The sequence below is a fragment of the Sciurus vulgaris genome (assembly GCF_902686455.1).
Source record: "Sciurus vulgaris genome assembly, chromosome: 2".
Taxonomy (NCBI): Eukaryota; Metazoa; Chordata; class Mammalia; order Rodentia; family Sciuridae; genus Sciurus; species Sciurus vulgaris.
This window is the reverse complement of record NC_136462.1, coordinates 191,449,446-191,471,983: the sequence shown is the minus strand read 5'-3', so window position 1 is coordinate 191,471,983 and position 22,538 is coordinate 191,449,446. Positions and strand designations below refer to the sequence as shown.

The following is a 22,538-nucleotide window of genomic DNA, read 5'->3' as shown; positions in this document are numbered from 1 at the left end:
AGGAGCACCCACATCACATAGTTGTAACAGGCAAAAATGCCTTTGGACATGCATTGCCTGGGGGCAAAGTTACCCCTCCAGTCCCTGTTAAGAACCTTGGATTTAATATATTTAATGTATCAATCTTTTGAACTTTAGCATTGTTGATATGATTGTTTGAGGTTCTTCAATATTTACATTGAATTTGTGTCTTTTTCCTGAGTATACAATATTCCTTATATATATTTAGACTTTTCAATTCCCAATGCTGTAGGCAATGTGGCCAGCCTCATGTCTTACAGGTTCCTGTAGATGGCCGCATATGAAGCCAGAATAAGGGTCTGTAAGAACATATCCGTTGAACCTCACTGGATTTGTAGGAATTATAGAATTCCTCTCCCTTCATTTTCTTTTTTTTTCTGTTAAATATAATCTTGTACCTATTTTAAAGATTTTTTTTTCCTTTTGTATTTTAAAAAAGACAATATGGACTATAATTCAAATTCTTCTAGTTGACACTTTTCTTAAAAGTTAGGAGTAATGCATACATATGGTTATTTAAAAAAAAGCAATTATCAGAGCATTATAGAAAAAAGTGACCTTTTCAGGTTTTTTTTTTTTTTTTTTGCCGTGCTGGGGATCGAACCCAGGGCCTTGTGCTTGTGGGGCAAGCACTCTACCAGCTGAGCTACATCCCCAGCCCAGAGTATTATAGAAAGAAGTAAAATAAAAGAGAAAAGCCCTCTCCCTTTTTGGACAGTTCTGGGGATTGAACCCAGGGGTGCTCTGCCACTGAGCTCCATCCCCAGTCCTTTTTATTTTCTATCTTGAGACAGGTTGACCAGGTTAGCCTTGAACTTGGGCTCCTCCTGCCTCAGCCTCCTGAGTTGCTGGGATCACAGGTGAGCGCCACCACGCCTGGTTAAGATAAATGCCTTTTTACCTCTACATTAAGACCTTCTAGTTTTTTCCCCAAAGTTTGGCACTATTAATGTTTTGTGCAATATGCTTCTCGATGAAAAGTAGGTCCAGCTCACGTGAAGGTGTGCGTGTGCCCCGAGGAGCTTCACACACGTGGGACGCTCTGCACCCCTGCTTTTTCCCTTTCTGTTGTTGTGGTGGCCCGTCCTGGTCAGACGCTGCAGATCTGCCCCATTCTCGTGAGGATTGTCTGGCCGTTTATCCCATGATGTGTTTCACTGCTTTCCAGTTGGTTGAACAAGCCGCCCCCTTTCTTTTGTTATTATAGACGCAACTGTGGTGCATTTTACGAGATCTCTGTGGACGGAGCGCCCAGCATGGCCCCTTTGGCGTCTGTGAATTTTATACCCTTCAATTTTGGATCGTATCACCGTCACCCAGGCGTTCTCGTGAAAGGCGTTATGATCTGTGTGTGTTTTTCTTTCCTCACCTACTCTCAACGCTAGGTGTTATTTCTAGAAGCCATTTGACCAGCATACAAGAAGAACATGTAGAAGAGTCTGGACGTTGTAGCGTTGCTTTTCGTTTTGGGGAGCTCAGTGATCCCCTCCGTGTGTTCGTTGACCGTTTATAGTTTTCCGTGAGCTGTTTGTTTGTTCTTATTGCTGGTGTGTTTTGGTTTTGTTCTCCAGCGCTGGGGTTGAACCCAGGGCCTTGTGCATGCTAGGCAAGCGCTCTGAGACGGAGCTCCATCCCCAGCCCTTTATTTTTGGATCGTTAATCACACCCGATACATAGCTGCATACTATTTAATATTAAGATTGACTCCATTGGTACTTTTCTATGACAAAGGTCTTGTTTTGGTTGTTATTATCATTTCTTTGGTGCTTTTTGTGACCACAGTAATGAGAGGAGAGAGTCCTCCTTCTTCAGTGAATGTAGCAGGTGCCTGGCATGTCAGGCCGTGCCCTGGGTGCCCGGCAGCCCCTCGGAGCTGTTGCCTTGAATCGGACGTTCTCATGGCCACAGGGAGCTGTAAACAGGTGTCACCTTAGATGGGCCAGCAAGGGAGGGCTCCACGGAGGTGATGCTTGAGACCTGGACCCTGAGGAGCAGCAGCCAGTGTGAACTGCTGGGTGGGCAGGTGTGAAGGCGGAGGTGGGAAGTGGCCCGAGCCCCCGGGGCAGCAGGAGGTGAGTGTGGCTGGAGAGCCCCGAGGAGGCGAGGCCAGAACGAAACGTACAGTGTTTTTGGTGCCCCTGTGTAGCTCCCGCCTTGTTGCCTGACGTCAGGTGCTCAGAATGTTTTGGGCTGGGGCTGCTCAGTGGTCGAGCACAAGGCCCTGAATTCCATCCCTGGCACCAAGAAGGAAAAAGTTTCAAGTTCTGGAGCATTTGAGTTTTCAGATCAGGACTGCCCGTCTTGCGTGTGTGTGTGTGTGTGTGTTTGCACTGCGTGTGCACCTGCGCCGTGTCCAGAGGGGCAGTGGGACCTCCCCCACCCCATGGAGACTGCAAGAGACACATGGAGGTCAGTGGAGAACACAGACCTTGGTGAAGGGTGAGTTGGCTGTTAGACCTTGAATGAGCTGGCAGCAGGTGGTCAGGGCATGAACTGATAGGAGGGGCAGGTCAGGCACAGGATAGTGCAGACTGGGGAGGTGGGACAGGTTGCTTGGGAGGTGGGCATGGAGGTCTCTTTCTTAAGGGGATGGCGAGTTCTCCAGGAAGGGACCTGTGGGTTGCTGGACCCTGAGGTGAGTTCCTTTCCTGAGTCCAGGAAGCTTTGCAGTCCCAGGGCCCTGGGGTGGGAGATGCCCTCTCCCGTCCAGGTGGGGAGTGGAGCTGGCCCATCTCCATGGGAACAGCATCTTGGGCTACCCTCATTCTTGCCATAGCCATGTGCTAGGACACGTCTCTCATATCCTAATACTCAAAGTTGATTAACAAAGGAAACATTGCTAGAGTTAAAAGTTTCCAATTATTATTTTAATACACACGAATGTATATAAGGGTTAAAAAAAAAAAAAAAAAAAAACAGTGACTTCAACCTGCATGTTGCTAAAACCCACGGCAGGATCTCAGGTGGGACTCTTCTGCTGGACTCCCTGCTGGCCCCTTTCCACTTGGACTTGACCCTGAAGCAGGGAGACGTGGACTCTCTGGATTGGGTTCTGTGTGCTCCAGGGCTTTGCTACCCTTCAGGATCAGGCCTCCTTGTCAGTTCTCTGCAGTCCCAAGCAATTCCTGACTTGCTAGTTTATAATCATTAGAAAAGCTCTGGTCTTTAATCCACCCAAGGAATATGTTATTTGGATCTTTTTAGCTACCACAAATCTCTTCTGTAAGGAGGTACGACATAAATGAATAAATTATTTAAAAATCCATAGTAAAGATTTTATTGGTCGTATTTCTTTAAAATGCCTTTATAGTTATTCTTGCTTCTTGTTCAGTGGTAATGATAGTGGTAATGACAGTAACGGCCCCCAGTTGAAGGACTGTTTGTTACATGCCAGGCCTGGACAAGTCTGCAGATCCTTACAGTAGAATGGATCTAATTTAATATTTTAAAAACTTAATTCTCAAAACAATTTCTCATGTGAACCGAGCACTTGCTAAGCACCAGTTGGCATGGATGGGCTAAACTAGGCCTCACCCCTGGCCCCATTTCTTGGGGAGAAAGGATTCTCACGTGACTTAAATCAATCTCAGCAGTAGTGGCATTTGGGGCCAAAAAGTTCTTCTTCTTCTTTTTTTTTTCTTTTTATTTTTTACATATATTAAGCAGGTTTTATTTAAAAGTAGTAATAATACAGACTTGAGGGGCCATGGCTGATGTTCTAGAATCCCCAGAAGTGAGCACTCCCTACATCTTTTATAGGCTGAGGTCTCTTTTTATCTCCAGTTTCTCCTTTATCTCTCCTTCCTGCCTCTGTGACCAGGCCTGGTTTTGCAGGTGCGATGCATACAGTGAGGAGCGAATGGGCAGGGGGAGAATCACTCTTGATTGTGGGGCTGTCAAAGGACATTTAGCAGGGTCCTCTGTCTCTCCCGACTAGATGCCAGTAGCAGCTCCTCTCCCCTCGTCTTCTGACAACCAAAAGTGCCTGTGCACGTTGCCAATCGTGTCTGGTGAGGGTGGTGCTGGGTAGGGGGCACAGTGGCTCTGGCTGAGAATTATGAGCTCAGTGATGAACCAAAGCCTTAGTGGTCAGTGAGGAAATAGGAAATACGTACCTCACAGCACGCGAGGATCAAGTACTCGGCAGATGCCAGGTAGGGTCAGGTTATCAAGCAGACTGACAGATTGACAGATGGCTGGATGCACCCCTCACAGTGGTGGTGGGAGGTGCAGCTTTTTTCCTCCTTCATATCAAGCCATCAGCTTCCCTTTTGATGCTGCCAGGTTGGGAGCTGCAGGGACCCTTGCCCAAGTCCACACAGCAGCCAGCAGCTGGGCTGGGATTGGAACTGCAGTGTCTACTTCCTGACCTCTGCTTAATCCAGGGCCCCCTACGGTTTTTCCCACCGGGGCTGAGCTGGGCTCTGTATGCTGAGCTTATGTGCAGGCAGCTTCGTTTGGCAAGCGAGGAAGCCAAGGCAAGCAGCCACCCCAGTGGATGGGTGCTTTCAAAGTCCCTGGGGAGTCTCGATCCCTGTACCCTTTGCCATCAGTAGCTGTCAAGACCAGAGCACCTCAGAGTTGATGTTTCTTGCCTGTCTGAGGACAATGGGCCATTTGTCATTTGTCACTGCTTTCCCCAGCCAAGGGAGGAGCAGGTTGTAGGTAGCTTGAGGTCTGAAAGCCTCAGGCCTCGGGACTACTCTGTCCTGTTGAAGTTCCAGACACGTAGGAGGGGTTAGTGACCACCGATTCCCTCCTCCATCTGGTGCTGAGTGTGGCTTCCTGCAGCCTGGGAACCTCTGGACCAGTAGCTGAGCCTTCCCGAAGGCTGACCCAGCAGGTGCGGGCTGCATGCGCGCCCCGCCTCCCCGTCCCGCGGATGCCATGCCGTTTCCAAGCCTGGCTCCTCATCTCCACATCTGGACCTCCCGGGGGCTGGTTGAGCTCATCGATGTTTATTTTGAGATTTACACCCGTGGATGGGCCAAACCAATTTTGTTGGCAGCTTAGCCGATTTGTCTTAGAGCTTTGTATTTAGTGGAGTAACGGGAGGCCGCGTTCCTCGTGGCTTTAATGGTTCAGTGTCGGGTGAAAGCCCTTTGCTGGAAGCGAAGGGCCAGCCATCCCGCCCTCCCCTCCACGTGCCGTGGTGCCCTGGCCAGAATGAAACAGGCTTCTCCAGTGTCCCCCACCCCGTGCCCACATGTTCTCCTTGTTGGCTTCTAAGTCCGTCCTCTAACGATGACATGCCTTTTCAGCTTCACCAGCCTCTACGAAGACGGGGCAAGCAGGGAGTCTGTCCGGCAGCCCGAAGCCCTTCTCCCCGCAAGCGTCTGCGCCCATCATGACGAAAACGGACAAAACATCCACCACTGGAAGCATCCTGAACCTTAATCTGGGTCAGTTGGCACTTCTGGAAGAGTCTTTCCATGGCAGCTGTGACTTGGCGATTGTAATGTCCTTTTTTATGTGTGGTTCTTTTTTGTGGTGCTGGGGATTGAACCCAGGGCCTTGTGCTGGCGAGGCAAGCACTCTACCAACTGAGCTGTCTCCCCAGCCCTATGTGTGGTTCTTGAACCTTGAACTGCTTTCTCTGTGTAGAAAATTAAAGAGGTGGGGTGGGTGAGGGTGAGGTGAGCCACACCCCAGCCCTTTTGTATTTTTTTTTTTAAGGTATGGTCTCACTAAGTTGCTGAGACTGGCCTCAAAATTGAAATCCTCCTGTCTCAGCCTCCTAGGTGCTGGGATCACAGGCATGTGCCACCACACCTACTTGGCAAAGCTGTTTTTGTCTTGAAGTGCCTTAGGACAATGTTTACAAGCTTGCTTCTCCCTGATCCTGTAACCTAGTTCGCTGATATGTAAATACATACACGTGGCTGAAAGAAGTTTCTTGAATCAGTATTACCTTCCTCTGCTCAGGGCACTCTGATACACTGTTCTCTTAGTTCTCTTCTAATTTTTTAAATATTTTTTTCTTTCCTTGCATTATTATTTTCTTTAACTCATTGGGTTTCAGTTGGTTATTTTTAAAATACTTTGTTAGAAAAAAAATACTATGTTAGGCCAAAGTGTCACAGATTTTCACTAGTAATGCCAGATAACCAAATAGGAAGATATTTTCTGAGCCATTCCATCAGGACTCCCGCTTTTTACTGAGTATCTGTTACATGCTGGTTGGTATGATAGACAGGGGAGAGAGGCAGGTTAGCAAGTCAGCTAGGACCTGCTCTTTCAGAACTTGGGGCCAGGGAGTTAATCAAGGTAGACAGGCCGGAGGGTTCACGCCATGGCAGATGCCTTGGAGGTGAACTGCAGCCACTGGAGGGGAGGTAGGCAGGCTGGGTGGTGGCTCACCGGGTGGAGCAGGTAAGGAGGGGCTCTAGAAGGTGGGTGAGCTGAGGTTTGCAGGTCAAGAAGACTGCAAAAAAAAAAAAAAGAAGAAGAAGAACCAGTCATGTCAGTAACAGGAGGGAGAATATTCTAGAAAAAAAGATTTTGGAGGTCCTTAGGGTAGGGACTCCCTTGGTGTGTTGTAAGAGTAGCCGGGAGGCTGAAGTGGCTGCATCTCAGTGGCAGGGCAGAAGGTGAGTAGGCTGAGGCCTGGCAGGCCCTGGGGTGGAGGGACGGGAGCCCACTTCGGGTTTAGAAGGACCACTCTCTGTGCTGTGTTTAGGATAGTCCTTTGTCAGTCCTTCTGGTCTCAGGTAAGTTCTATCTACCCCACATGTGGCAATGTCTGGGACATTTGGTTGTCACCCCTGGGGGTGGGGGTGCCACTGGCATCCAGTGAGTAGAGTGCTGCTGAGCCTCCAGTGATGCCCGGGCAGCCTCGCGACGTGGAATTCCTGGACTGCGCCCGTAACTGGGCTTCCTGATTGTGAATGGCAGAAGGATGAGTCTGTTAAATGCGTGTTAGCGTCCGAGGTGGAGAGGTTAGTGGGCACTCGGAGGCGTGACGCAGGGTCTTCTGAACCCGGGTCTGCGGGAGGTGAGTTCCGGCAATCTAGGTTGACAGGCAGGGGGACCCCAGGTCTGGAGAGCACCCTCAGGTGCCCAGGATCAGCGCCACAGGCAGCCGGGCTGGAGTCCAGCCCTTTGTCCTTGGGCCCCTGTCTTGTTCCTGCAGTCCGGGTGGATCAGGGCAATCAGGGTAGAACTTGGGGACTCTGAGTCAGAGTGACTGGTCGGTTCCTCCCTGGATTGAACGGGAGCCCACTCGCTGCCTTGGGAACATTCACTGTTCCCAGAATTGTGGTCTCCTCTCCCACGCCGCCTCCCTCCTCCACACCCCGAACAGAGGCCGTGCGGAGGCCTGCTCGCGTGACATTTCCTCCCTGCCAGTCGTGCGCACCAAGAATAGCTCCTTCCCTAAGTGGGGTGGGCATCCTCGTGACACTGCGGGTCTTTCTGCGTGGCTCGACGCACCGTGGGAGGGAGTGCAGGATCCTTCTGTGGCGTGTCCTGGTGGGCGGGCATGGCCGTGGGCCCTGGCGCAGGCTGAGGCTCCTGCCTGGCCTCCCTGGAAGCAGTGTGAACGTGGGCAGTTTCACGGGTGGGGTTTCAGTTCCCTGATGGGCGCGGGACGTGCTGGGGGCAGTGGAGGTAATGGCAGTGGAGGGGTGAGGGGTTCCCCAGGCATTGCCTGGGACTGGGAGCATGCTTTGTGGGGCTTGGTCATGTCTGTCCATGTGACAATTCCACCAGGCAGAAAGGACACAGAGTGCCAGGGATGGACGAGACAGTCTAACGAGACAGAATTTCATTAAAACCACACCGGGAAAGGCAAAGTCATAGTGATGGCTGCAGACCAGCACTTAGGCGGGCCCGCTGCCCAGGAGGGAGTGCTTGGGGACAAGGACTTGCCAGGGGTGTTCGTGTGCACCTGTGCCTGTGTTAAAACAGAACTGGGTCCCCCCCAAAGTGAATATTGCTCTCCGTAGATTAAAATGACTTTTATAAAAACAAGCTCCACAGCCTTTCAGGTAGGTAATACGTAGTCCCATTTGGGGGAAGGTTGAGTTGAGGCACAGAGAAGCAAAGTCACCCACTCACAGTCACACAGGAATCAGGTGGAGTTTGGCCTTTGGGCTCAGGCCTGTCTGTGCAGCTGGAGTTGAGAAACCCGAGCAGCAGTGCTACAAGATAGAGCCGTGTGAGGCTTTGAGGGCCCTCGCCTTGGAGTCTCCTGTGCCTCTTGGGGAGGTCAGCCCGGGGGTCAAGGCTAGGTGAAGATTCCCTCTGGGCAGTGATAACACGGGCAAAGTTCTTTTCTGAAGGAGGAAGCTCCTGCCCGTTGAACCTGTGCTTGGGATTAACGAACAAAATTCCCCGGATGTGCATGTACTCGCCTGGATTTTATTTTTTTTTGTTTTTTTTTTTTTTTTTTGGGTGCTGGGGATCGAACCCAGGGCCTTGTGCTTATAAGGCAAGCACTCTACCAACTGAGCTATCTCCCCAGCCCCTCGCCTGGATTTTAAAACTTGGCTGTTGGCGCTGGGCACAGTGGTCCACACCTGTGAACTCAGTGACTGGGGAGGCTGAGGCAGGAGGATCTCATATCTGAGACCAGGCTCAGCAACTTAGCAAAGCCTTAAGCATCTTAATGAGACCCTGCCTCAAAATAAAGTCTGGGGGTGTAGCTCAGTGGCAGCATGCCCCTGGGTTCCATCCCCATTACCCCACAACACACAAATTAAGCAAAACACAATAAACACTGGCTCATATGCATTAAAAGCAAAATATAATTCTGCTTGAGGAGTCAAACAAATACAACCCAAAATACAGAAACTGGCCCCCGGGCTGACAGCTGGTGCCTTAGCTTTGCTCAGTGAGTCATGGTTCCCGCGCATGCTGGGCGGGTGGGTGAGGCTTGTGGGGCTGGGCTCTCACCCCGCCTGCTCACTGGCCTCATTTGCTGTCTTGGGCCTCTTCCCCCCTCCTTTAGGCAGGAAGCTGGGTCCTGCTGGTTTGTTTCAGGCCCCCTTCTGTGACTTAATGGCAGCGATAAATCATACATCCCCAAACTGAAATTTGCCGAGAAACATGGTGCTGAATTCTGGTCTCCTAGACCCTGCGTCTCCCTCCCTGTGCAGAGTTGAACAGCCCCAGCAGTCCAGTGCTCCTGGTGGTGACCACAGTGTGCCCCGATGCTCTGTTGAAGATGCGGACAGCGCCATGGAGAGTTGTCAGACCCAGCTTTATCATTTCTGCTCTGTCATTGACTGAGGGATACCTTTATTTCTGTGCAGAGAAGCCCCTTGGAAATCAGCCCTTCCTTAAGAGCAGGGAGGCTAGCCCGGCCTAGGTTGCCCAGATGTTCTCTCATTTACTTACAGTGAATGAGATGGGAAGCCCTCTGCTGGGCTTTGATTGATAGGTGTATCTGCCAGGGTCTCTTGTCTAATGAATTGTTTCCCTGAAGGAGCCGCCATTTTCCAGCTCCTGGAAGTCCATTCATTTTAGTCTGCCAACAGCTTTAAAACAAAGAAGATCTGTTTCTTTTTACTGTTTTCTTTTTTTTAAATATTTGTCCAGGCACCTTATGTATTGACTCTGGGTGGTTGTCCATTTTTTGTTATTGGGAAAACAGGTCCAATGGATACTGCTTCTGCCCATGTGGGACAGTATCCATAGGAGAAATTCCTAGAAGTGGAAGGAGGTCAGAAGCCTTGGGCAGTTGACATTTAGAGAGAGATTGCCAAATTGACCTCTAAAGTGGTTGTTCTGACTTGTGCTTCCTGCAAAAATGTAAGATCGTGCTGCTTCTCTCACATGGTTTTTTTTTTTTTTTTTTTTTTTAAATCCCTGGCTTCCATTTATAGGCTGAGCTGTCTTCATATCAACTGAAAAGTTCAAAATCCTGGCAGCACAGTAGATTCTGAAGATGGTCCTGATATAGAAGGGCAGGGGTGGAAGAAGTCCTGATAACCTACCATGAGCCAGAGGAAGCTCTTTCTTCTCCCTGTGGAGGAGAGAAAGGCCCAAATGTTGTTGATTGCAAAAGGCTAAGGCCTTGAAAGTCCCAGGGCTGAGCCCAGCACCCCCACCCTCTTGGTGGTTCCTTTTTTTTTTTTTTTGGTACCAGGGATTGAACCTAGGGGCACTCAACTGCTGAGCCACATCCCCAGTCCTTTTTATTTAGGGACAGGGTCTCTCTAAGTTGCTGAGGCTGGCTTTGAACTTCCTTCCTCTTGCCTCAGTCTCCTGAGCAGCTGGATTACAGACATGCACCACCACGCCTGGCTGGTGGCTTATTCTTTACAAGAAAAAAACACAGTAGCAGTTTATCGAGGGGAGAAAACGCGTGTTATAGAAGAGGGTGCTTTCCCTCTGTTGTGTTCTTGATGGTCAGTGTTCAAAAGCTGAGTCTTCCGAGGGTGAACCGACGGGGCTGTGTTGTGAGCACACGGGCAGGTCGGTGGCTCAGGTCAGGCTGTAGCTGATGAGCCCCACAGAAGGACGGAGCTGCTGCCAGCGAAGGCAGCGTGTGTGATTTCTGTGCCCCTAAGAGTCCCCCGGGGCATTTTCCCAGCTCTCTCAGCGGCCTAAGGCAGGGTTCCTGAGGGCGGGAGCCATCCATCAGCATATGTATATTTTTTATTTATGCCTCTCAGTTCCTCCATATTGGTTTGAGTTAAGTTAACAGGAAAACATCAGGATTTGGGGGCATCAGGATGTAGCACTGGCTGGCGGGCTGTTCCGGGTGCACCGAGCCAATTCGCCATGGATGCTCTCTGCAAGCTGCTTCAGGGTGCTTGCCGATCAGGCGTAGGTAATCTTCTAGTTCTTCCTCCAGGAGGTTGCATTGAGTCTTCTGCTCTTGGGCTTCTGTCCTCCCCGGAAAGCCTTCTGATCAGCCTGTGAACAGTGTGCACAGGCGGGAGCACACACACACCTGCTCTTCTGAGGGTGCCTTTCTTGAATAGCGGCAGCGTCTGTGCTAGCTTGTGGTTGGCATGTGGTTTGAGGAAAGAGCCCTTCCCAGTTAACTTGGGTGGGAATGTCCTTGGAAGAGTTTGTTGCTTCTGTTGGGTGGGGTCTTTGGGGGCCGAGTGCTTCTGGTTACTGTAAAGGAGCTAGCTTCTCCTGGTGCAGTGCTAGCGAATGCCCTTACGGGGTGACTGTGAAGGGCTTTGGAAGCTCGGAGATGATCTCCTGGAGCTACTTGAATAGCCTAATGAATCTGTTGCCTTGGGTGTGGGTTCAGCAGGGAGGTGAAGGAAAGTCCAGGGAATGAGCTCACAGCTGGTAGGAACAGGCTTAGAGGTGGTTTGTTCTCCTTGGTGGGTGGTCACATGCCACCTGCTTTCTGACCTGTGATCTGGGATTGGCTGGGCTGGGTTGAAAGAGATGCCACAGGATAGCAGGTCAAGGGAAAGACAAGGTGCCCCCTACAGCACCTCTCACTGCTTTATGGACCTTTACAGCCACCGTAGTTTTTACATTGCTTTGGGACAAGCAGCTGCAGAGGAGGTGGGAGAGCAAGTTGATAAATGTAAGCTTACCGGCCCTTTGGAATTTGGTCCACCTGGTCATATAAAGAGCCCTTGGTGGGGTGAGGGAGGGAACTTGGGTTGGGGGATGACATTGCAGAGGGCTTTGCCTGGGAGTCCGGCTGAGGAACTTCAGTTCCTACCTGAGAAGACCTGTTGGCCACAGGTTAGCATCTAGGGCGAATCTACTCACTCGCCTCCGTGGAGGCTGTCGGGCGAAGGGAGGCACAGCGGGAAGGATGGCCTCTTCTGTTTCACCTCCCTTTCTAGTTTGAGCCCCAGATTGGGTGGACCAAGAATGAACAGTGAAGCCCTGTGGATAATAGGCAGCCGGGGCCCGAGCCTCTCCTGGTAGAAGCCCTCCCTCACCCGGGCTTGGCGCTGGGGGTGGGAGCTGATTTTGAGACTGACCTCCTTTGGTTTTGGAGGACCCCAGGTTCTAGAGACTCTGCCCAGCACCATCCAGCTTGCATCTGAAAGCAGCCCAGTGGCACTCAGCCTGCCACGGGTACTTAGTGACCATTACCTTCCAGTCACCCCATGTTGCCACGCGGGTGACACTGTGGGGGCAAATGACCAAAACCTGTTGTATGCCTTGTCCTAAAATGTGCACACCTTTGCTCTAACTCAGCTGCCAGGAAGCGCAGTGGTGAGTGCCGTGGGGGGTGGGGGGGCAGTGCCTGGACTTACGACGTTGCCATGGTGTCTTCCAGATCGGAGCAAAGCGGAGATGGACCTGAAGGAGCTGAGTGAGTCCGTCCAGCAGCAGTCCACCCCGGTCCCTCTCATCTCCCCCAAGCGGCAGATCCGCAGCAGGTTCCAGCTGAATCTCGACAAGACCATAGAGAGCTGCAAAGCACAGTTAGGTATGGCTTCTGGGTTGCTTGCTGGGGCTCGCTGACATTTGTGGTAATGACGTCCACCTGGACGAGTGAGGGTTGGTTCCTGGTTGCTCTGACCTTGAACCGGTGGTTGAACTAGAAGGTGTTTGCATTCGTGGCAAGACGCTGGGGACTTGCTAGTTTAAAATTATTCAGTTGATTCTCCAGCGAAGGCAGCCTGCAGACCTGGCTTCAGGCTTGAAAGCTTAAAGGTGCTCCGAGTTGCCTCTGCCCCACCCTCAGCTCGCACCAGTGTCTCACATCCGTCCTGAGCCTGCCCTGCAGGAACCTGTACCCACGGGGGGGCCGCTCCCTGTGCCTCCTGCTTCTGCTCTGCTGCCCACTCCTCTTCTCGGGCTGCCCGCCTTCACGCTGCCTCCTGGATCCTGCCCTTCCCTAAGGTGGAGTGCAGTCCTCACCTCCTCCAGGAAGCCGCCCCTGACTGCCCTTCTCTCTTCGGTGTCCTTTGGTTCTTTATTGCCTGGGAGCCCGAGTGGTCCCTCCCGTGGGGTGTCCCCCCTATTCTAGACTGGAAGGTTTTTGAGGACAGGAAGCTTACCTTACAAGAAGTTGCCTTCCCCCATGCACCTGGCCTTGCGCACATAGATGCTCTGGGACGTTTGTTGAGTGAACCAGGAGGCCATTCACACAGATCTGAGGGACAGCTGGGGCTTATGGTGGCTGGGTGCTCTGGGTCTCTGAGCGAGGAGGGGTCATCTGGGCTTATCCAGTGGACATCATTTCTTACTGGAGCATCTGGTTAGGTCATTGGTATGGGCGAGATTTGGCAAGTCATTTAATTATCCCTCTTGGGTCCTCCCACCCTGCTGTGTAATGCCCTTATTTATTATCGCTAATAAGAATTTTAGTATTCCTGTTAACTGAGTGCCTCTTGTACATCCTGCACCATGCTCAGCCCTAGGCATAGATTGTTCTGGGAGATTGTTACTATTCTGAGTTGCATTTTTCAGATGAAGAAACTTAGGCTCAGAGAGGTGGATCACTTGTTCAAGATCACACAGCCAATAAAAACGGGAGAAGGATTTAAATTGTTGTTTTGGTTCCAGTTCCTTAGCACTTCTTACCACACTCGTGGTCACGTCTTTCCCGTGTCCAGCCATCGGCTACACTAGCACAAGCCTAGGATCCAGGTCCTATTACATCGGGGTGTTTTGTGTTTTTCTTGTGATTTTGATCAGGCCTGGGGGAGGCAGGTGTGTTTCCCCAGTGTTCTGCCAGCCTCCCGTGTCCTGGGCCTTCATGGCTCTTGTCCTTTTGCAGGTTTCTCTTTGGTGCGTCCAGGTCAAGACAATTCAAGAGGCTCTTGGGTAAAGACAGTCCCAGAGCTGATTGGCTTTTCTTCCTTATTTTAATTTTTGGATCCTAGTATTATTTACCTCTGACCTGGCCACGCTCGGTTCATCGCAGGAAGCACAACGGGTTTGCGCAGAACCAGTTAGGAATGTGCTGTTGCCCCTGTTTGTGTGACGCAGCTGCGCTTCTGTGCTTTCCCTTAGATGGACGTAGACCTGTGAGATTCCATCTTGTCCTCTCTGTGAGTGGAAGGACAGTGCAGTTGCCCTGGTAGTTGACTCTGTGCTGGGGCCTGCTGGGTTCTTGGGTCACCTGAAGACCCTCTTCCCCACAATGGGCCCACGGCTGCTTGGCCCCACCCTTCTGCTGTTTTGCAGCCCCGTGTCCCAAAGTGTCTTCTGCTCTTTGATGACTCTGCCCGCCATCTTGGTTTCCATGCAGTCTCCTGATGTGGGAATTGGGTACCGAGTTCTAAGTCATAAAGAGCAAAACTCAAACACGTTGTGTGCGAAGCACAGCTTCCCTAGTGAGAGGTGTCTGACGGCTAGATGGGCTTGAAGGCTCCAACTTTCTGTCTGGAGGCCTGGATGACGGGTGTTAAGTCTTTGGAAGCATCCAGAGGAGGCCCGCCTTCTGCTTTTGCCTCCGCCTTGTTTTCTTTGTGTCCTGGGGCAGGTGATTCTCTGAGCCTCTATTTTTTAACCTGGTGTTTGAGTGGCTTGTCCCTTCAGGCCCTCCCTGCCCCCCCACCCCCTGCCAGTTTTCAGTGACGCGGATGTCGCTTGCTCACGCTTAGTAACACGGTGGTCGGTCCCACGTTGTCTCTGAAGCCCTCCACAGACAGAGCTCCCCTTTGTCAGTTGTTTTCAGTTGCTGCTTCAATTTACCCCTGACCCCACCAGGCCAGTGTGATGCGATTTGATTGTGTTTTTCTCGTTCCAGGCTTTGGCACGGAAACTCTCTGCCTTTTTTCTGGTCCTGCCCTTTATTTGGCAACTATGTCACATGCCGGATTTTCTTTTTGAATTTAGGCATAAATGAGATCTCGGAAGATGTGTATACGGCCGTGGAGCACAGTGATTCGGAGGATTCCGAGAAATCAGATAGTAGTGACAGTGAGTATATAAGTGACGATGAGCAGAAGTCGAAGAATGAGCCGGAAGACGCAGAGGACAAAGAGGGCAGCGGAATGGACAAAGAGCCACCCGCTGCCAAAAAGAAGCCCAAGCCTGCTAACCCCGTGGAGGTCAAAGAGGAGCTGAAAAGTTCGTCTCCAGTCAGCGAGAAGGCAGACTCAGGGGCCGCCAAGGCCAAGGCCAGCCCGGAGCCCGAGAAGGACTCTGCGGAGAGAGCCAAGCCATCACCTCATCCCACGAAGGACAAACTGAAGGGAAAAGATGAGACGGATTCCCCAACGGTGCACTTGGGCCTGGACTCCGATTCAGAGAGTGAACTTGTCATAGACTTGGGAGAAGACCATTCTGGGCGGGAGGGTCGGAAAAACAAGAAGGAATCCAAAGAGCCACCTCCCAAGCAGGACGGTAAGTCCTCGTGTCCGTGTCCAGGTTTGGCATCCCACCTGCCCGTGTGTTGTCAGAAGCCATGGGGCTCCCAGCACCGTGGAGCAAGGAAAGCTTGGATGGCCTTAATTCCCCCAGTCGAGCATAGCGCAGGCCCAGGGCTGAGAGGTAGGCCCATTGTTCTTGGCCTGCTCGGCAACCACTCTCTTTCTGGAGCCCAGAAAGAGAAGCCGCTTAGAAAGCGATAGTTGATTAGTGAACTCCTGTTGAGCTAAGCTGCTGCTTTTCCAGCGCGCCCACTAGTGTCTCTAAAGGGTTTCTTGATATGTCCACATCTGACCAGGCTCAGGCACTTGGGAGCATCCAAAGAACCTCATTAGTCCAGCTTCCTGTCACGACCCAAGCATCACCAGATAAATTTTCTTATGAGAATGTGAAACTGTTTGGTAAGTGGTACCAGTGTGCCTGAGAGCTTTCCATGCTCTAAGGGGCAGTATCCGGTGACATCCACCTGACCTGACGTCCCTCCTGTTTGCATTTGGCAGACTCGAGCCCGGGGCTTCTTGGCTTGGCACTACTGACAGTTTGCCCTGCAGAATTCTCTGTCCTGTGCAGTGGAAGATGTCAGGAGCATCCCGACCTCTACCACTAGATGGCGGCAGTACCTCTGGTGTGGCTGTCAAAAAATATGTCCGATATCCGTGGGGGACCAAACTTCCTGGGTAGGGCACCCTGTCTCAGCAGGGCACCCTCTTCCGTTCTGAACCGGCCGTGATGTCTACGCTTGCAGGCAGACCCTCCAGAAGGAGCTTGGGCCTGCGTCGAAGGGTGTCCTTGCCCCGAGAAAGCCGTCAGCACATTTTCCAGCTGGCTGGGCACACGGGTGGTAGCTGGAGTCCGGTGTGCCCTCGGAAGGTATTGAAGGTTAATTAAGGGTCCCCGGAGAAATGTTGCCTGAGGACAGATTAGAGGTCGTAGCCATAAGACCTTGGGTACTGTCGAGTAACTTATTGGGGAGCCAGGTTTAATTTTTGACTGTGCCTGATTTCTGACAGGAGCTAACGTCCCATCCAGTCCCTTGAGTAAGAACCGAGTCTGTGTCCTTTGAATTCCCCCAACCTGGTGGCTTTGTAAAGCAAGGCCTTGATGTGTGCTGAGAATCTTCCTTCTGTGGGGTCAACCTGGGCTGCTTGGGAGCCTCAGTTGTTAGTGGGGAGAGGGGATCCCACAGCTCAGGAAAAGAGAACAGGATGTCTCCGTGTGGCGCAGGGGCGCGGGGAGAAGGAGCAGACAGGACACTGGCATCCATCCCCGACCATCTCTTAGATTAAGGATGCTTCTGGAAAATGCAGTGATGTCCTGAATTGAGGTCCGAGATTGCTGCTGCTTACTGCAGAGCACAGGAGCAGTAGCGTTTGTTCCATGAGGATTGTGGGCATGTTATTTGGGTGTAGGTGGTTTAGGACTCCTGTGGCACATTTACACTGTTCTGTTCTTTCTAGAGCAGGTCTTTTTATGGATTTGTTTTATGTCCCTTCCTCTTCCAGAAAGGATTTGCAAAAGATTGACAAGAGTGCATAACCATGAAACAGGATGAAAATAAACAAGTTTGTCAGTGTGAAAGGGGAATGAAGGTAGAATAACTGGGGAACAGTTTATGCAGAAGTATGTGCTGTTCAGCTTTTAGAATTAGCGAAGCTGAGTTTCCATTTGGGCTCTGAGCTTCCTGGCAGTGAAAGGAAAAAAGGAAGAGATTCTTAGAAGTTCTCATACTTTCCAAAAAATCGAAAGCATTTCAGTTGATGAGAACAAGTAGGGCTCTTCCTCATACTGTCTCCAGGAGCCCCGGAGTAGATTCTGGATGACTGAGCAGAAGATTGTAGAACACCATTCAGTTAGCAGCTTCCCAGGGATTGGGGTGGAACTGACTGATCTTAAATCCAGAGCTTCCGTGGTGGTTTGGGTCTTGAAGGCTCAGTGTGAGACTCTGCAGCGGAGGGTGGCGTCACCTGTGAGCTTCCCTCCTGCTTGGATCTGTGAAAGGCGTTTGGGAGGGTGTGTGGGGATGTCCTGCTTCAGCCGTGGTAGAGCTAGTCCTCAGAGCACGGTGGCTTTTCTGGGTCCGAACAGAACAGACTCAGCCCACTTAGAGACTGTGTTCCCTCGCTGGGCCCGGGAGTCATTTCATCCTTCCCCACAGGGAAGCTGATTCACAGCGGCAAGTTCTGGAAGACGTTGGGGTGTTGGATGGCAGTTTCTAGGGTGCTGGCCCTGTGAAGGAGTCTCCCTTTTGAGATGCATTTTGGGTGGTTATAATCCAGATTTCTAGGACAAATGAAATTTCCTCGAGGTGCCCCCGCACCCCCAGTAAACCATCAGAGTTCCCGAGAAATTAAGATATTTTACTTCTAAATGATAACCGTGGGGGGCTGGAGCCTGCATCTTTTCAGACCACCCCACTTCCTAAAGGAAAAGGGCCAGAGCGACCCCTGCAGAGCGGCGGCCAGTAGCGGCTGCCTGCTGCACTGGCCGCTCGCTCCTGTAAATCAGAGAGAAGTGACCTCTTGGGATTGCCCTCGGCAGGGCCACGCAGGCTCGCTAACGCCCACTAATGCGCGTATTTTTGTCATTGGGTGGGGGAGGTGTTGAACGCACTTCTGCAGGCGGGAGCCCTGCAGGGTTCTAGGCCTCTGCCCGCTCTCAGTAGAGCCCTAGTGAAGGCACAGGGGCTGTGTCCAGTCCTTGCCGGTCACCCTCACTGCAGGAAGAGACCCCCACCCAGCCCCCCGGGCTGTTGCTCACCAGCTGGGCCGAACACACCCCTCCAGAGGAGCAGCGCGAGCCCAGAGTCCGCCCAGTGCTGTCCCTTCCCTTCACTCTCCTTGGCCTTCTGTACCCCACAGCCTACTGAACCGCCCCCCCCGCCCCCCACAGTCCAGCTCAGTCATTTGGGGAGTCTGATGTCCAGGAGGGGTCTTAGGTCCAGGGCTGACCTGCACCATGTTTGCTGTGTGTTCCCTGGTGTCCTCTCGGGGCCAGTCCCCCAACCCATGGCTGGGACTTCTGCGCCATAACCACCCGCTGGCTGAGCGAGCACCCTGCCTGCCCACCCCTTCTGTGCCCCCAGTGGGTCTGGCTCCACCCTGCCTCCCGCCACTCCTGTGCTACTGTCTCCTTACCAAAGTGTCCCCACCCTAGGCTGCCTCGGTCGCAGCTGTGCCTGGTGGAACCCCCCATGCCCCCAGCCCCGCTCCTCCAGGGAGCCTGGGTCCACAGGGCGCTGGGTGTCACGCCTCAGCTTCACGTGCACGGCTGTGGAACGTGAAGCCCTGCTTGTGTAGGTAGTGGCAATATTTTTATTAACTGCGACTCATTCAAAAAGAGTCAAACGCATTTGACACTTGAACTTGACCCCTGCACGAGGAAGATCTGCACAGTGCACTGTACTCAGAGGCGGGAGCAGACGTTCACAGCTCGCGATGCCTCCCGGGGGCAGGGTCTGGCCACGGGGTGGAATTCCGCTTAGTGTCAGGTGTCAAGACGGCAGCACCGCCCTGAGACGTTGTCCTGGAGGGGCCGAGGAGAGACGAAGAGGAGACTGTCCTTCCTGGGGGTGCTTCCAGTGCTGTTCAGGGCCCGGGCAGGGGGAGCCAGCTGGTTCTCTGGGGTGCGTGCCTGGGAGGTTCCCTAGTCGAAGGGGCTCCTCTTCACCCCTGGGTTGAGTCCAGCTGGGCCTTTATGGGTTGAGCACTCGCAGGGGTTCTGGTGTCCCCTGCTCTGTCCACTGGTGGTCCTTCCCTGCGGGCGTCTTGGCTGTGTCTGGTGCCCGCTGGGCTCCGTGGAGGAGAGATGGACGGTGCCTCAGTAGCTGCCCAGCAGCCCAGAGGCCTGCCGGTGGGACTGCCGCTCCGTGGGGTGTGCTTGGTGTGCTGGACGCCCTGGGCACTCCTGGCCGGGGCGGTGTTACCGAGCGCACAGGCACCGGGTCCCTGCCGGGGAACCGAGTCCAATGCCGCTGTCTCTCTGTTTCCCGCACCGGCTGCAGTTGGAGGTAAAGCGCCGCCGTCCACGACGTCGGGCAGCCAGTCTCCCCCCGAAACACCGGTGCTCACCCGCTCCTCCTCCCAAACTCCCGTGGCTGGGGTCCCGGCCACCACCAGCACGACGTCCACCGTCTCGGTCACCGCACCCGCCGCCGCCGCCGTCACAGGAAGCCCGGTGAAAAAGCAGAGGCCGCTCTTGCCGAAGGAGACTGCCCCGGCCGTGCAGCGGGTCGTGTGGAGCTCGCCAAGTAAGTTTCAAACGTCCTCCCAAAAGTGGCACATGCAGAAGATGCAGCGCCAGCAGCAGCAGCAACAGCAGCACAGCCAGCAGCAGCAGCCTCAGTCTTCCCAGGGGACGCGCTATCAGACCAGACAGGCCGTGAAAGGTACCGAGCTCCCCGCTGTGGCGCCCGCTCCCGGCGGCCACATGGACAGGAGAAAAACCATCGCGCTTTTATTTTTTCCCTCCCCGTTTGCGTCCCGGCCGTGGTGTCCTGAAGGCCTCCCGCGTTCCATTTGGCATTATTTTTAGAAGCTGGTTTGCAACTTGCTTTTTTACTTAAAAAAATTTTTTAAGCCCATTTTATAGGTGATCCATGCTTATATTCTCCTTAGAAAGGGGACAGAGTATTTATACAAGAATCTGAGTGTTGAATGTTGTTCCGTTCACCTTCCATTTCATTTTCCTCCCTTCTTTGGTAGCCACGGTCAGTCACTGCAGAACCCTTCCCTATGCATGTGTGCACATGTAATTTTATATATATATACACACACACATATATGTGACACCATACAAGTACTTTTTTTTTCCCTTTTTTTCTTTTTTAAAACATAAAAATGGTACCATTCTTGCTTTTTTTTCACTCATCAGCATGTTGAGAGGTCTGTCTATGTCTGAGCATTCAGCCCTGCCTTATTCTTTTGGACTGCTGCATAGTATTCCCTAGTTTATTTAAAGCATTTCCTTCCTGGTGGGCGTTTAGGTTACTTCCAGTTTTTTCCTACTGTAAGCAGTGCTGCAAAAAAAAAAAAAAATGTATCTTTGTATAAAGTATCCATGTGCACATGAGTGAAGCCCTGGGCCTTATTTTGGGAAGAGTACAGTGTGAGTACAGTGTGAGGTATCCATAGCAAAGGTTACTCTAAAAACTGGGGATTCGCCACCCCCGTGAGGTGGGCCAGCGGCAGGAACTGCTTGCTGAAGTCGCAGGATCGAAGCAGGAGACTCCATCTGCAGCTGACGTAAGGGCAGACACGCTGATCTGTCCGGGATCAGTTTGCCCTGGTTTGTGAACGTTGGTGCAGATCTGGTTCCTCGGGAGGCTTCCCCTAGATCCCTGATTTAAAGTCTTCTAGGGAGTGTTCCCTGGGAAGCAGGCCTCCCGAGTCGCAGCAGGATGTGAGGTAGAAAGGCAGCTGGCCCTCGGAGGGGGCTGCAGTGAAACCCTCCAAAGTGGGAGACGGGGAGAGGAAGGACGGGAGAGCTGGAGAGGTCCAGTCGGAAGGCAGTTGAAGCCATCCTGCTGCTTCAACGTGGTCGGGGCGGAGCTGGATCCAGGTTATTAGAGACGCGCATGGCTGTGTCTTCTGTCTTCGTACCCGTGAGCCCGCGATCCTTCCCCAGGGGAGGATCGTTGCTGCCAGCAAGATGGGTTGACACGACGGTCGGTCCTCAGCTTTCAAATGGTCGGTCAGAATAAAATGACGAGGACCAACGTAATCAGTAGCACCCTGGGCAGGATTCCTCCGCTGGTTAAGGCGACGTGACACATCTTCATCAGTTGTGTGTTCCCGCACCACTAGTCAGGGCGGTGAGGACCGATGCTAACCAGTAATGTACTCGTGGGCTAGGCAAGGGAGTCCAGGCGAACTAACCCCTGCTTTGCCTGGGTAGAGGTTTGGGCCTTTTGAAGGTAGGCGGGGGAGCAGCACGGGGTGAAGCGGAGGCTCAGGAGAGTGGACAGCAGAGGGCAGAAGGGGTGAGGTGCCCACCCTCCTGTGAAGACCCGAGCCCCACGTTCAGTTACCCAGTTGCAGGCTGGAACCAGCGTGGTTCTTTAGGCAGCCTGGCGTTGTCCCAGGCGGGCACTTCAGGGCGCCAGGCCCGTGCTACCTGCGACCTTTAGCTCTTAGAGACAGTTCGTGTCTGTTCAAGTGTTTTTACCAAGGGCTGGGTGGGGGGATAGCGCAGTTGGCGGAGTGCTCGCCTTGCAAGCACAAGGCCCCAGGTTCAATCCCCAGCACCGCATTTAAAAAAAAAAAAAAATTAAAAGTAAGTGTTTATGCCGAGTTCTGGGCCAAACCAAGAGGAGGACTCGGGAGCCCAGCTGCTACTTTGGTCACTTTAGAGTAGAAGAGCCCACGAGGCGTGTGCGAGGGAGGGCTGCCCTTGTCACTGCAGCGTTGTGCTGGGACAGCCCTTCCACGTGTCTGGGGTGACCAGGGCCCTTTGCTCTCCTAGCTGTGCAGCAGAAGGAGGTCACCCAGAGCCCGTCCACGTCCACCATCACCCTGGTGACCAGCACACAGCCATCGCCCCTGATTGCATCTTCCGTCAACGCCGACCTGCCCATCGCCACAGCCTCGGCCGATGTCGCCGCGGACATCGCCAAGTACACAAGCAAAGTGAGTGGCGGGCGTGGGGGACTCACAGGCGCCCCTGGGCGGGAGACTCCAGAGGATCTCCAAGCCCGGCCCTTCCCCGGGTTCGAAGCCGTTTCTTAGCAGCGCATTGTAGAGTGGACAAGACCAGCGCCAGGAAGACCCGCTGGGAAGCGCAAAGGCATAGGCGTCCCCTGGGCATCCAGGCCGCTCCTGAGGGACAGGTTTTCCCTAAGTGCTGGAGCAAAGGACAGCTGACCCAGTGGGTGGTTGGCACTTCCAGATCACGGGGAATGAAAGCGACTTTTTAGTGAGCTGCGACCCAAGGACCCGACTAGAGCCGCGTGACAAGTTTACTTGGGGTTCGTGATTTCAGACGTCTTGGTCTGGGTCACCCCTGTACCTCTGGGCGGCATATCGTGGCGGGAGGCTGTGGACTGGGGGCTGTGGGTCCCCTCCTGCTCGTGGCCCACCTCCGGGCACACTCCTGCTGGCACAGTGGCGGGATTCGCCCACGCAGCGCCGGCTGCTCTGTTATCGGCAGGTGCTTTGGGGTCATTGTGGGGTCAGGTGACTCCGAGCTGCCGCTCTCCTCAGCACCGTGAGTGCTCTGCCCCGAGGAGCAGCTGTCTATCAGGGACCCCTCAGCAGCTCGAGGGA

General features: G+C 52.9%; 1 protein-coding gene across 21 annotated transcripts in view; it reads left to right on the top strand.

Annotated features, from left to right (window-relative positions):
• Positions 1-22,538, top strand: part of ZMYND8 (zinc finger MYND-type containing 8) — a 105,638-nt gene that overhangs the window by 64,201 nt on the left and 18,899 nt on the right. For 17 of the 21 annotated variants that reach the window (XM_079127924.1, XM_079127925.1, XM_079127921.1 and 14 more), the window contains 5 exons: positions 5,283-5,423; positions 12,233-12,385; positions 14,746-15,255; positions 19,280-19,663; positions 21,739-21,902. In XM_079127924.1, the coding sequence (XP_078984050.1) occupies positions 5,283-5,423; positions 12,233-12,385; positions 14,746-15,255; positions 19,280-19,663; positions 21,739-21,902 (1,352 nt within the window). The remainder of the gene's footprint in view (positions 1-5,282; positions 5,424-12,232; positions 12,386-14,745; positions 15,256-19,279; positions 19,664-21,738; positions 21,903-22,538) is intronic. The other 4 variants (XM_079127914.1, XM_079127912.1, XM_079127913.1 and 1 more) reach the window with 1 other exon arrangement.